The sequence below is a fragment of the Thalassophryne amazonica genome, chromosome 22 (assembly GCF_902500255.1).
Source record: "Thalassophryne amazonica chromosome 22, fThaAma1.1, whole genome shotgun sequence".
NCBI classification, from domain to species: Eukaryota; Metazoa; Chordata; class Actinopteri; order Batrachoidiformes; family Batrachoididae; genus Thalassophryne; species Thalassophryne amazonica.
Window position 1 is genome coordinate 23,221,012 of NC_047124.1, and position 13,437 is coordinate 23,234,448.

The window sequence follows — 13,437 nt, forward strand, 5'->3', positions numbered from 1 at the left end:
CTATATGGACATGAAGGCATGAAGACCATCTGTCCACAAATGTCCAAGAATGTTCAGGATTCCCGCTAAGATAGCAACAAGACAAACAAGACAACACCAACAGGATTTGTAAAAGTTCCACAGCCGTTTTAAACAGTTGAAAATAGTCAGAACAATAGCTTGTTAAATCACGACTTATCAAGAGCATCCAAGACTTACAAAGTCCCAAGCAAGACTTTCCCCAGGATCCACAATTTGGTAGTTATAGTGGTTTGGTGGCCAAAAATCAGAACACGGCCGATCTAGATCAGTGTATTAGTTTCTAAGAAATGGATAATTTGTTTATCTAGTTATCTATTTATCTTCAAGAAGCTACAAGAACGACCCAAAATCCAAAGCTGGACTCAATGCTAAAGATTTATTGGGTTCTTTGTTTCATAAGAGCATCACCCATCATATGGGTGCCCTATAAACGATGTGACTCCAACATCCACCTCCCCTATGGCCATCAGTCTATGAGACTACCTACCCTACCGACTTCCTGTTGATTGGCTAGATGGTATAGGTAATTTAAAATGCAAATATACAATCACGGAAAGGCACCATCTCCCTTGCCTGAGCACTTCTACACACTGGTGCTCAGATATTGAAGGTCCTCAAAATAAGACAAGTCCCCTCCCACATATCCGGCCCCTGTCTTGAACCAGCCAATGAGGATGCTGTCTATTCATAAACTGGAGTAGGAGCAGGCATGTGTAGGAAGCCTGCCACAGGAGGAGGTGTGTCTCCATCAGCCAAAAGTGTGGGTGCAAGAGGATTGCGCTCACACAGAGAGGAGGTAGTGGATGGGGGAGTTGGACGTAGGCATGCATGTGAAAGAGACCAGCTCCCAGAGAAACACTCCCCAAAAACACTCACAAAGGAACCACTGAGGATGCACGGATGAGAAAGAGGTGCAAAGGAGCTGAAGAAGAGGACTGTGTTTTGCCCTCTCACACGCATCCCGGCTGCGCGGACGGCGCGCACACGCACAAACACACTCCGGCGGGCGCTCTGCGAGGTTTCCCTGACGACTAGGATGGGCTGCAATTTGTGCACCTTGCAGAAAAAGGAGGAACACTACAAACTGCTGTACGAGATTGCACAGGTAAGTGACGGCGAGGAGGATGGGGGCCAAAAAAAAAAAAAAAAGAAGGAGATCAGCAAAAGAAGGTGGAACAGTAAGGGTTTGAAGAGGCTGAGGTGGAAAGAAAGAAGAAAACATGAGAGGGGGAGCATGAGAGAAATGTAGAAAAATGAGTTGCCAGTGTGAGAGTGTGTTTTTTCCTCCCCATCAAAGCGAGTGCACTTCCTTATTTCTCCAAGATGTGAGAACAAGTTCGGCTCCGATTCCTACGCTCGGCTCCAGGGGAATTCATCTCATCTCTTTTCCCTGACTGCCTGAGAGAAATACAGTTCAAAGCAAGAGCCGTGAACCAGACTTAAAAAAAAATCCTAATAAGTACATCTGGGGTCCAAGCAAACCTCAGGGGTGCACTCATTGATATATTTTCTGAACTGTTAGACTTATTCAGCTGAAATTTTATGGGATTGTCACCTATACAGTTATCTTGAATTACACTTATTTTGATTTATTTTGGTTAAACACTATGGGCTCCATAATGTGTTTTTTTTTTTTTTTTTTAATGGGGTCCACTTGGTCCCCAGTTTGACATAATGGTATTTTGTTGGATTCCACAGCAAAATTTGGAGGTTGGTGTCAATTTTTCCATAACTACTGTACTGTCGGAGCAGTTTTTATTCAGGTTACTTACATCAGAGCAACAACAAGGGAGTGGGGGTACTTACTGATTTTTTTTATATTAAAAATTAATGTTCAAAAACACACACACAAAACACACACAAAATCTCAAAAGTCTTCCAAAATTCAATGTGGTTCCTCAGCAATACTCAAAAAAAATTTTTAAAAATGGTTGCAAAGTCAGCCTATCTTTATATTACAAATATCTGCAAGAATGGCATAAAGAAAAAACATAATAGTATTAAAACACAAGAAGTTCTAGTGGGGACCCCAGATGTACAGATTAGTAAGTTTCACAAAGTGTATGGATGAGGGTTGAAACCTTTTTCTAACCTGATAACAATGAGATTTTAATTAATTTTAAACCTGGCATTGTAGCCCAGCGCTTACGTCAAAATGTCATTATGAGCCGTTTGGCACTCAGCTGAAATGTGTTAATTAGACAGGAAACATCAGCAAGTGTGAACCTATTACCATTATCACACCAGAAAAAAAAAAGTTATCCAGCTCATGCATTCTTGCAGGTTTCAATCTGTATTTGACGTGTTTGTTATTAATTATACATTGTAGAGTGTGTTTTATACAACCCCTGGCAAAAATTATGGAATCAACGGCCTCGGAGGATGTTCATTCAGTTGTTTAATTTTGTAGAAAAAAAGCAGATCACAGACATGACACAAAACTAAAGTCATTTCAAATGGCAACTTTCTGGCTTTAAGAAACACTATAAGAAATCAGAAAAAAAAATTGTGGCAGTCAGTAACGGTTACTTTTTTAAACCAAGCAGAGGGAAAAAAATATGGAATCACTCAATTCTGAGGAAAAAATTATGGAATCATGAAAAACAAAAGAACGCTCCAACACATCACTAGTATTTTGTTGCACCACCTCTGGCTTTTATAATAGCTTGCAGTCTCTGAGGCATGGACTTAATGAGTGACAAACAGTACTCTTCATCAATCTGGCTCCAACTTTCTCTGACTGCTGTTGCCAGATCAGCTTTGCAGGTTGGAGCCTTGTCATGGACCATTTTCTTCAACTTCCACCAAAGATTTTCAATTGGATTAAGATCCGGACTATTTGCAGGCCGTGACATTGACCCTGTGTGTCTTTTTGCAAGGAATGGTTTCACAGTTTTTGCTCTATGGCAAGATGCATTATCATCTTGAAAAATGATTTCATCATCCCCAAACATCCTTTCAATTGATGGGATAAGAAAAGTGTCCAAAATATCAATGTAAACTTGTGCATTTATTGATGATGTAATGACAACCATCTCCCCAGTGCCTTTACCTGACATGCAGCCCCATATCATCAATGACTGTGGAAATTTACATGTTCTCTTCAGGCAGTCATCTTTATAAATCTCATTGGAAAGGCACCAAACAAAAGTTCCAGCGTCATCACCTTGCCCAATGCAGATTCGAGATTCATCACTGAATATGACTTTCATCCAGTCATCCACAGTCCACGATTGCTTTTCCTTAGCCCATTGTAACCTTGTTTTTTTCTGTTTAGCTGTTAATGATGGCTTTCGTTTACCTTTTCTGTATGTAAATCCCATTTCCTTTAGGAGGTTTCTTACAGTTTGGTCACAGACGTTGACTCCAGTTTCCTCCCATTCATTCCTCATTTGTTTTGTTGTGCATTTTCGATTTTTGAGACATATGGCTTTAAGTTTTCTGTCTTGACGCTTTGATGTCTTCCTTGGTCTACCAGTATGTTTGCCTTTAACAACCTTCCCATGTTGTTTGTATTTGGTCCAGAGTTTAGACACAGCTGACTGTGAACAACCAACATCTTTTGCAACATTGCGTGATGATTTACCCTCTTTTAAGAGTTTGATAACCCTCTCCTTTGTTTCAATTGACATCTTTCGTGTTGGAGCCATGATTCATGTCAGTCCACTTGGTGCAACAGCTCTCCAAGGTGTGATCACTCCTTTTTAGATGCAGCTACTAACGAGCAGATCTGATTTGATGCAGGTGTTAGTTTTGGGGATGAAAATTTACAGGGTGATTCCATAATTTATTCCTCAGAATTGAGTGATTCCATATTTTTTTACCTCTGCTTGGTCTAAAAAAGTAACCGTTACTGACTGCCACAATTATTTTTCCTGATTTCTTATAGTGTTTCTTAAAGCCAGAAAGTTGCCATTTGAAATGACTTTAGTTTTGTGTCATGTCTGTGATCTGCTTTTTTTCTACAAAATTAAACAACTGAATGAACATCCTCCGAGGCCGGTGATTCCATAATTATTGCCAGGGGTTGTATGTAGGTAGAGTACAGGTGGGTTCCACGGCAGCGGCGAAGCTTCATTCATCATTTAGTGTCTTACAAAGTTTCAGACAGTGCTTGAAACCCGATATGGGATAATGACAAGGAGTTCTACTGAGAATTTCTCATTCATTTCATCATGTAACCGAAATATTCCAAGTGTGTGACTTAATCGATTTGTAACGCCAGAGTCACGCTGGCATTTCAATGGAGAAATTCTTAGTAAAATTGCCACAAACTGTTGATTTCCTCCAAATTCACCCAAGCAGGTGGTATTTTGTGTTTAGTTGTGTTATTACCCAAAATGCAAGGGGCACAGGACAATGGAGCAAGGAGTTCCAGTTTGTGTCACAATTACAGCGTTAATATTTCAGCTTTCAGGATTGTTGGTATCTTCAGATTGCCAAAGCTTATAGCTTATTGTCCAGGTAAACAAAAATGGTCAATTACCTTTGTTTAGTGCATGTTTGGTCCAATACTCAAGGAAAGAACCAAAGCGGAACTCTTTCAATGATTTCAAGTGCATGAACCATAGTGTAGTGATATGTTCAATTATTATCACTTACTAGGGTATTCCCTGGAGGCAGGTGTGGAAATAACTAATTACTAAAAGTTACTGTAATTTTAAGTAGTTTTTTTTGGGGGGGGGGGGGGGGGAGCACTTGTACTTTTCTGAGTATACTTTTGAGTTTGTCATTTTACTGTACTTAAGTACAAATTAAAGCAAGTAATCTACTTCACTACTTTTAAAATCACAATTGAAAAATGAAAAATAGGAACAATATTATTCTTGTAATATTAAATATTTGAACAATTTAAGCAAATTAGAAACTGCAAATACTAGTAACTAACACACACACACACACACACACACATATTTGGACAGAAAAGGCATACACACCTATATTTAATATGTATTTATTTATATAAATGAAAATTTTAAATAAAACATGTTTCACTCCTTCTGACGTTATTACCTTAGCTGAGCTTGTATGATGCTAACAGTGTTAGCATTTTTGGCAGCTATAGGAATCTTGAGGACATCAGGTCCAGTTAATCCCTGATTACTGGGGAAAAAAGAGCCATAATTTTTGATTACCCACACTAAAGTAAAACTGTTATGGAAACCACCGCTCAGCCAACCAAAACATAAACATACACCCAAACTAAGGTTAGTCTCTTAGCTTAAATTTTTCCAGCATTCCAAAGCTCACTGGAAATGCTGTAATTTTACTTTAGTGTTTTGTTGGGATGGAAACCCAGCTACTTTTAGCTTGTTTGCATTTTGTTAACGCAGAATTACAAAAATGTGCTTACATACAATGTTGTGTACCAGTCATGACCCACACCATATAAAGTTAAAACAAATAAATAAATAAATAAACACCCCTGAAGAACAAACAGAAGAGGACAGGAAAAATTGCCTTATTACGTGGGTAGAGAATGTGTGTGCTCGCGAGCGAATTAGCCTAGCAAAATCACTGGCTTGCACATACCAGCTAACTTGACAGCATATAACTGACTAGAAAATGAAGTTGTTTTGTTCACTTCTGAATAAATATATGTACACAGCTTATAAGTGTTTTTCAGGAACATTAGGCTGTAACCAAGATACCGGTTTTAATGGATAATTAACTACGTTTTGTATTTCATTAGCCATACTGATAATACAATAGCCACTGGAGCCAACAGTAGCTCCTGGCGTTAGTCTGACATGCTCCAGCAGAATTAAAATGTTCAGTGTCACATTACAACTAAAACATAATTTTGTGTGTGTGTGTCTGGTGGGAGGGGGCTACAAGGTCCTATTTTGTGGTGTTTTGCTGTTGTTTAATATTATTATTAGGGGTGTGTAGATGTGATATTTCCCATCAGTATCGCTCTGATATTGGCCAAAATTACAGGATGGGAAAACTTAAAAAACAAACCCAGTTCAATTGAAATTAGGGCTAGACCGATAATCGGCCAATGCCGATAATTGGCCTGGCTGATAATTAGCCAATTATCGGTCAAGCCGATTATCGGTTTAGCCCTAATTTCAACTGAACTGGGCCAATGCAGATTATCGAACCAGACAGTTATCACTCTATCCCTAATTGAAATCATCTATTGCACATTTATCATGCTGTTGGCATAGTATCTTTTCCTTTAGGGGAACAGAATGTTTGTTTCAACAGTTTGAGTTGATAATTTGTTCGATAGCTAGGTTAGCAAGGTATAGATCTAGACATATGTATTTATTAAGAGATGAATTGTTTTAAGACAGGAGAAAAGGTATCAGTTCATGTGACCCGATCTCGGATAAGCAATTACAGATGAGATGAGATTAGTATCGGTAGATACTGAAAGCTGTAGTATCAGCATAGTATCGGGCATGAAAACATGGTATTGTGCCATATTTTATTATTATTATTTTAAACAAATGGAATGAAAAAGGGCTGTTTTCTGTGATGAAAACATGAATAAAAATTGCTACAAGATTTTGTTAGGGCTGTTCAAAATTTTTACTGACAATACTGAGAAGTAGGCAGCTGATGCTGGCGACAGCAATCCCGTGGTTACTGTACGAACAAACATAATGAAAATATTGGCACTTAGCGTCCGCGTCGGCACTGCCTTTATGAGCATTGTTCACAGTGCTGCAGGCTCTCAGACTAAATGCTCCCACACTTTAATGAGATAGTGAACGTCTGCGGTGTCTGCTGGGTGGAGTGCAACAAAATTAGCCATGTCAATTAACGGAACCCCTGGGAGTTCACCGCTTCTTCTCTGCTCTTTCTGTGAATGGGCTCTATTAACCAAAACACAAAGAAGAGGATGCTGCCATGATGTTACCATGGAAGAACTTTTTTTTTTTGCCCTTATGGTTTCCTTCTATTTCATGGTGTCGGTGTCCAGGTAGTGTGGCAGACATCCAGCAACATCATCTGCATGTGTGCGTGTAAGAGTTAGAGAGAGAAAGAGAGAGAGATCACACCCACTTACCGCAAAACACTGCGCTGTGTCTGACACTCAGCAAACACCTACACTTCTCATTAGTGCTGCAAAAGACAAAAAGGGAAGAAGAAACAAAGATCAGACAGAGATCTGCAGCGCAGTAGGCAGTAAGTGTGTTAGTGTGACTTTGCCCCAAAACTCCAGGCTGATGGAATTCTGCAAATCCGGAGAGACTTTTCGACAATCCCCCTGTCTCTCATTCCACATTCTTCCTTCTCTCCTCGTCTCTTTGGCACGCGCACCGATGTATTTCCAGTGATGCTGCATAATAGGACACCATCTGCTCCTTTTTGAAAATGATGCACTGGACTCGGCACTCTGTCTGTACTGGGTACAGTACCAGAACAGGTGCACAAAGGCAGCTGGCTGGTGCCGTAAAACTACAGTCATCCTCCTTTGTCCCTGCACTTTAAGCACTTTATCACTCTTGTGTGCACTCGATTCCCTTGTTTATTAACAGTTAACTTCTCACCTTTAAGGTTTCATTTAACAGTTTTACAAGCATCTCCATCTGCACACATAATAGGCCGTGCACAGAGGCATTCATCTGTGCTTTTTTTTTCCATAGCTGCACATGTCCACTAGGTGGGAGTGGTGTACATTAACATACAGAAAACCATAGAAGAAGCCTGGAAAGGGAGCTTAACCTTTTTACCACAGTTAAAAAAGTAAATTACAACTGAACGTACCAATAAAACCTTTGAAAATGATCAATTATAGAGTTAGCCACTTACTTTCATGTACGTATCCCTCATTTCTATCAAAGCCTCGATCTTGTTTTGGAATTTAACTTGAGTATGTTGGACAAAATGCAACTTTTGCCATTCGCTCTATTGACGTTTCAAATCCCACAAAACCTCGGAGAGGTCGCCGCGCTGCAAGATCTCAGTAACATTGAGAACTGCATTGAGATGCTCTGATCACGCTGCACTTTAACCGCTGCACACAGACAACACCATTAAAAATCGCAACATAAAACTATTTTATATTTTGCCTAAAACTCTCGTGAATATATTCTCTGGGTTTATAGACGTTGTTATGGCGTGTGTTTTATGTAAACATGCGAGAATCACAGACTATCTCTCCGTTATTTTCAATGGGAGCTGCTTTGAGCTACAATCGCTTCCTGATCATGTCGTTCTGGGGGAAAGTGAAGTTTGCTCTTTAACGTCTTGATTATTTTTCTTTACAACACTGTTTGTCCTCTTTGTTCCAGACTAATATATGTGTCTGAAATTCGGTTTGCGTTTATTAAATTCCACGCAGATTAAACGTAACAGATTATTCGTTATACTTGTTTTAGCAGGTTTTCAGGGTATCATGCAGCAGTCTCTTATTAACGTGACGAAAAGCATAAAAAAAATTACATTTTTGTAGTATAATATTAATTTACAACTGTCATGTTGATTCTCTATATGGTGTTGACTGCAGCGACTCTCTGGCACGCAAGGGATTATGGGATACGTCAATAGGGCGAATGAAATTCAGGGAGACCATATGTGCTATGTGTCAGGAAGCTAGCTTTGGTAAGCTCCTTCAATTCAATTTCTTGACTGTTGATAGTCAAATAATGTAGATGAATAAGTGAAAATAAAGTAATTTAGCAAGTATAACTCATATCTATGACATAATATGCATGTCACAGGCATGAATGAGCAAAGCTCTTCAGCATCTCACTGTCTCATTTAGGTCTAGCAATGGGTATTGATAAAGTTTTATCAATATCGATGCCATATCGATTCCGCTTATCAATCCCCTTATCGATACCTTCTGTGAATTTTCTGTGTACTAAAAGTAGGCTTTACAGGTTTTTTTATGTCAACAACATTTTATTGAGTCTTAAAGTAAATAAATATGAAATTGGTCACTGGATCCTTGATCTCTGGACATAAATAGAAATAAAGTCTGTAGTTTTTGTCAAAAACATTACCTTTCAGACATTAATGGCATGAACGTCACTCCATACATCTGAGTTGAGCTCAGCCGGCTGCACGTCAGCATCAATGTAATTCATAAAGAATGCAGGATGTCTCATTTTGGGAGGAAAAAACATTTTAGTCTGTTGTAGTTTATTGTTTGTATTACAATGTTTGGAAAGAGGTGTCATTTTATTTAAAACAGCGATTCACTTTGAAGTTATTAATTCAGACCAGATTAACTTCACTCGGCAGAGAGCGGCGCAGCGTTTGGAGCTGTGCAAACGGAATGAAGGACGATTCTCATTTCTTGCCTGCAACAAAACAAGAGTCCCATTTAGTGACTTTAATCAGCACAAAAGTGACTCATGATTGACATCTTTAAATGGCTTTGAGAGGGGTCAAGAAAGGAACTTGCAGCTTCTGAAAAGCATCAAAGCAGAGAACCAAGAAAGCAGCGGGTCGGAGCACTGCTTCGTTGGTTCAAGCTTCAAAGCGGAGCCATTCCAGAAGCAGTTGATTACAGAGCCGCCGCAGGGTGTGAAATCAACGTAGAGAAATGACCATTTTCCCAACAAACACCCTCAAAAACAACAGCCGCTCTGAAGGACCGATAAAGGAATCGTTAAGCAAAAACGGCTATTGATATCGGCGGACTGAATCATTTCGTGCCATTTCCGATTTGCGGCTTCGTCTACTATTGGTTTGTGGCTTTTTACGACAGTGTTGTCCCGTTTGTGGCTTTTCCCCACTTGGCAGATTTTTTGTGCCATTTCCAGTTTGTGCCTCCGTCTACCAGAGAGTGAGCTTCGTATGATTTGCATCTATATCAGTAGATGGAGCAGATAATGGATAAAGTGCGTAAGGCAGCAGAGCTGTGCGACTGTCTGTAGTTGTCTCTTGTTTTTGACTCTATAGTGTTCCATGCACATATTCCAGACAGCTGGATGATGGAAAAACAGACTAAACAAGCCTTTTCATGGCTGTTGTTGGTCTCCGTAAATAAATGTACATTGGGCACTAGAGGGTGTATTGTGTATATTATGAATATTACACAAATGATAGGCGGAATTGAGGCGTTAGCCTCCCGTCCATTCTGCGATGTTACGCTCCATTGAGTCATTAGCCAAAGAAGGTCCCATTTCTCTAAGGCAGGCTAACTGTACAATTAATTGTCTTAAGTTACTTTAATTTATTGAGGTAGGGATCCTCTCCATGCTACCAGACACTTACAATGGCATTTTCCCCAGTTCAGTGCCAACAATAAGCATTTTATAGATTGACTGGTTCTTTGGTTGCCCCATTCCACTACGTGGCCAGTTAGCATGTGATGATGTCTGCACTCTAAATTCATACTGCATTGATTAAATTCTTTTTATCCATAATGAAATGGATGAACTCCAAAATATCTAAAAATAAAGCCCAGATTGAAATATGTCAGCATTACCCATTAACTGTATGCCTGGTAGAATCTGAAACAAGTGCCAGAAGACATAACCAACTCTCGGGTGTGGCTCTCCATGAATTTCAGGATCCCGACAAGAAGATTTACATTTCTTCATTAAAACAAAAAAAAAAATCAATTTTCATCCTTAATTTCTTAAATTCTCTGAGCAATCTAATACTATATTGCCTCTACTTTCCAAAACTCCCATAAGATATTGCTAATGCACTGAGCCCATTTTTATTCCCTATTCCTTATTCCTTTAATTTTAGTATGCTAATGAGATTAAAAATGGACTGTTAAATGGTCAAACAACTCCATCCAGGAACTTGGTGGAACCTCGTGAAAATCAATCAATCAATCAATCAATTTTTTTTATATAGCGCCAAATCACAACAAACAGTTGCCCCAAGGCGCTTTATATTGTAAGGCAAGGCCATACAATAATTATGTAAAACCCCAACGGTCAAAACGACCCCCTGTGAGCAAGCACTTGGCTACAGTGGGAAGGAAAAACTCCCTTTTAACAGGAAGAAACCTCCAGCAGAACCAGGCTCAGGGCATCCAAATGGTGCCGTTTGCTGGTAGGTGTGTAGTTTTATTGTTGTTGTTCTACCTGTACATTTTAATTTACACTTGTACACTGTCAGAAAAGGTGGTGGTTACAATTTGACAGTATTTTTTAAAGCAACTAATATGGCAGACTGGGGCATGCCATTTTGCAAGCTTGTTCTAAGTTTATAGAAAATAACATATGGATGTGTTGGGATTACCGTACTACTTGCCTCAGAGCTTCTATGCACTTATAATGCAGTTTGTAGCTACACTGAAATGTTTTTGTGCACTTCTGCAGAAGAATTGGCCTTGACCTGATGGAGATTACCAGATTAGTTGGCATTCAAGCTTTTAATTGGTGTTGAGTGTGCTTATTTATGTTGAATATTTGAAAATAGCTAATGTGTTCTCACAATGTAAAATGGGCTTCAACCCATAGGCGTAGGAGGTGGGGTCTATTTGGGGGGTGACACCAAATTTGGCCGAATTTCAGAAACCCCCATGACTCTTTAAATTACCATATATTTATATACCCAGATTTACGAATATACCCATATTTTCGTATATTAGTGACCAAATAACGATTTCATTGTTTACATTAATTGCAAAAATAAGTCTGACATTTTAGGTCATTCTATTCTGTATTCAGAGTCTACATGGCCCATGCCCAAATTTCCCAGCCCATCTGCCCGAATTTGAGCATTTTGCTGGGGGGGGGGGCAACTTGCCCCCCCCACCTCCTACGCCTATGCTTTAACCTGACATGTTAAAATTGTCTGAAAGCAACTATTGTGATCTTTTGGAAGCAGTCGTCTGTGCTTGTGGCTACACTAGAACTGAAACGACGGATTTCAATTTTCAGCCTCCGGTGTCCGACACCACAGTGGCTATCTGTGTTCGTGCAGCTGCACCATTCTGACAGGAAGGCCGGCTGTCGGACCCCCAGCTGCCCAGCGACCACTGAGAGATTTATGACTCTTGTCAGACCATTTACATTCAACACTACATTTGTGATTTTGTGTGAGTGTGCATGCTTCTCTGTGAAGCTCCTCAGTCACCACGGGGCTCCATCCTGGCACGAACAATTACCATTCTGTGTATTTTGCCTGTGGATGTGTTTTATCCCTGAGGTTTTTACAAAAACAGCCGTACTGTGTTGTTTCTCATAGCGCCATGCTCCAGTCTGGACTCAAACACCAAATCAGAAAACCTTGAGACGGTACAGAAAATGCAATTCCACCCCTGCACTGACTCTTACATTTATTTTGAATTCTATTTCATTCCGCATATTATGAACATAAGATATTCAGTGTTTTTTGTGGTTATTTTTAATTCATTTGTTAATATATATCAATTCCTGCATTTCAAGTCTGCAACACCTTCAAAAAAGTTTGACTGAGGGCAAATTTATGCTAGCAATGAGGTTAAAATAAATATAGATGTTATATCAAACAGGTCATCAGAACAGTCATTCATCAATAGCTGATATGACCAGTTGGACAAGAGAGTACTTTGGGAAACCTTTGTCAAGTACTACAATACAGAGTTTTATTGACAAACGCCATTTAAAAGGTTTCCGAGTTTAAAAAAAAAAGAAAAGAAAAAAAAGAAGCTTTGTCCAAATGCAGCGTTAACATCTCTAGGCTCAGCAGTATCTGGGTTGGACCATCACACAGTGGAAAGTGGTATTATGGTGAGACAAATAAGTATTCCACATCTTTTTTGGAAGAAATAGACACCATATGCTGGACCACGCACAAAAAGGATCATTCGTTCAGGGATGTCGAGGCATTTTCAAAAAAAGACAATGCAAAACCACATTCTGCACACATTGCAAAGGCAGAGCTGTGTGAGTAGAGGGTACGAACACTGGATTGGTCTGTCTGCATTCCTGAACTGCGCTCAGTAGAAAATGTGTGGAGAATTTCGAAACAAAAAAATACAACAATGAAGACATGTTTGCAAGAAGAATAGGACAAAAAAAAAACAAAACACCCAAAACGTGGAATCACTTAATATCTTCAGTGCCAAAATATTTTTGAAGTGTTGTGAGAAAGAATGGCAACATTACAAAGTGATAAATGCTTCAGCATCCCAACTTTTATTTGGAATGTGCTGCAAGCCATAAACGCAGGAATATATCTACAGTAGTGTTCAGAATAATAGTAGTGCTATGTGACTAAAAAGATTAATCCAGGTTTTGAGTATATGTCTTATTGTTACATGGGAAACAAGGTACCAGTAGATTCTCACAAATCCAAGACCAAGCATTCATGATATGCACACTCTTAAGGCTATGAAATTGGGCTATTAGTGAAAAAAAAAAAAAAAAAAAAGTACAAAAGGGGGTGTTCATAATAATAGTAGTGTGGCATTCAATCAGTGAGTTCATCAATTTTGTGGAACAAACAGGTGTGAATCTGGTGTCCCCTGAGGAAAATGGGACATTCCAGACATTGCTCAGAAGA

General features: G+C 39.3%; 1 protein-coding gene across 1 annotated transcript in view; it reads left to right on the top strand.

The window, feature by feature from the left end:
- The first annotated feature begins 764 nt into the window (after nt 1-764).
- The window catches only part of pdzrn4 (PDZ domain containing ring finger 4), a 75,314-nt gene continuing 62,641 nt past the window's right edge, over nt 765-13,437 (top strand). The window contains 1 exon segment of the mRNA XM_034163944.1: nt 765-1,126. Within this exon segment, the coding sequence (XP_034019835.1) occupies nt 1,058-1,126 (69 nt within the window). The 5' untranslated portion in view covers nt 765-1,057.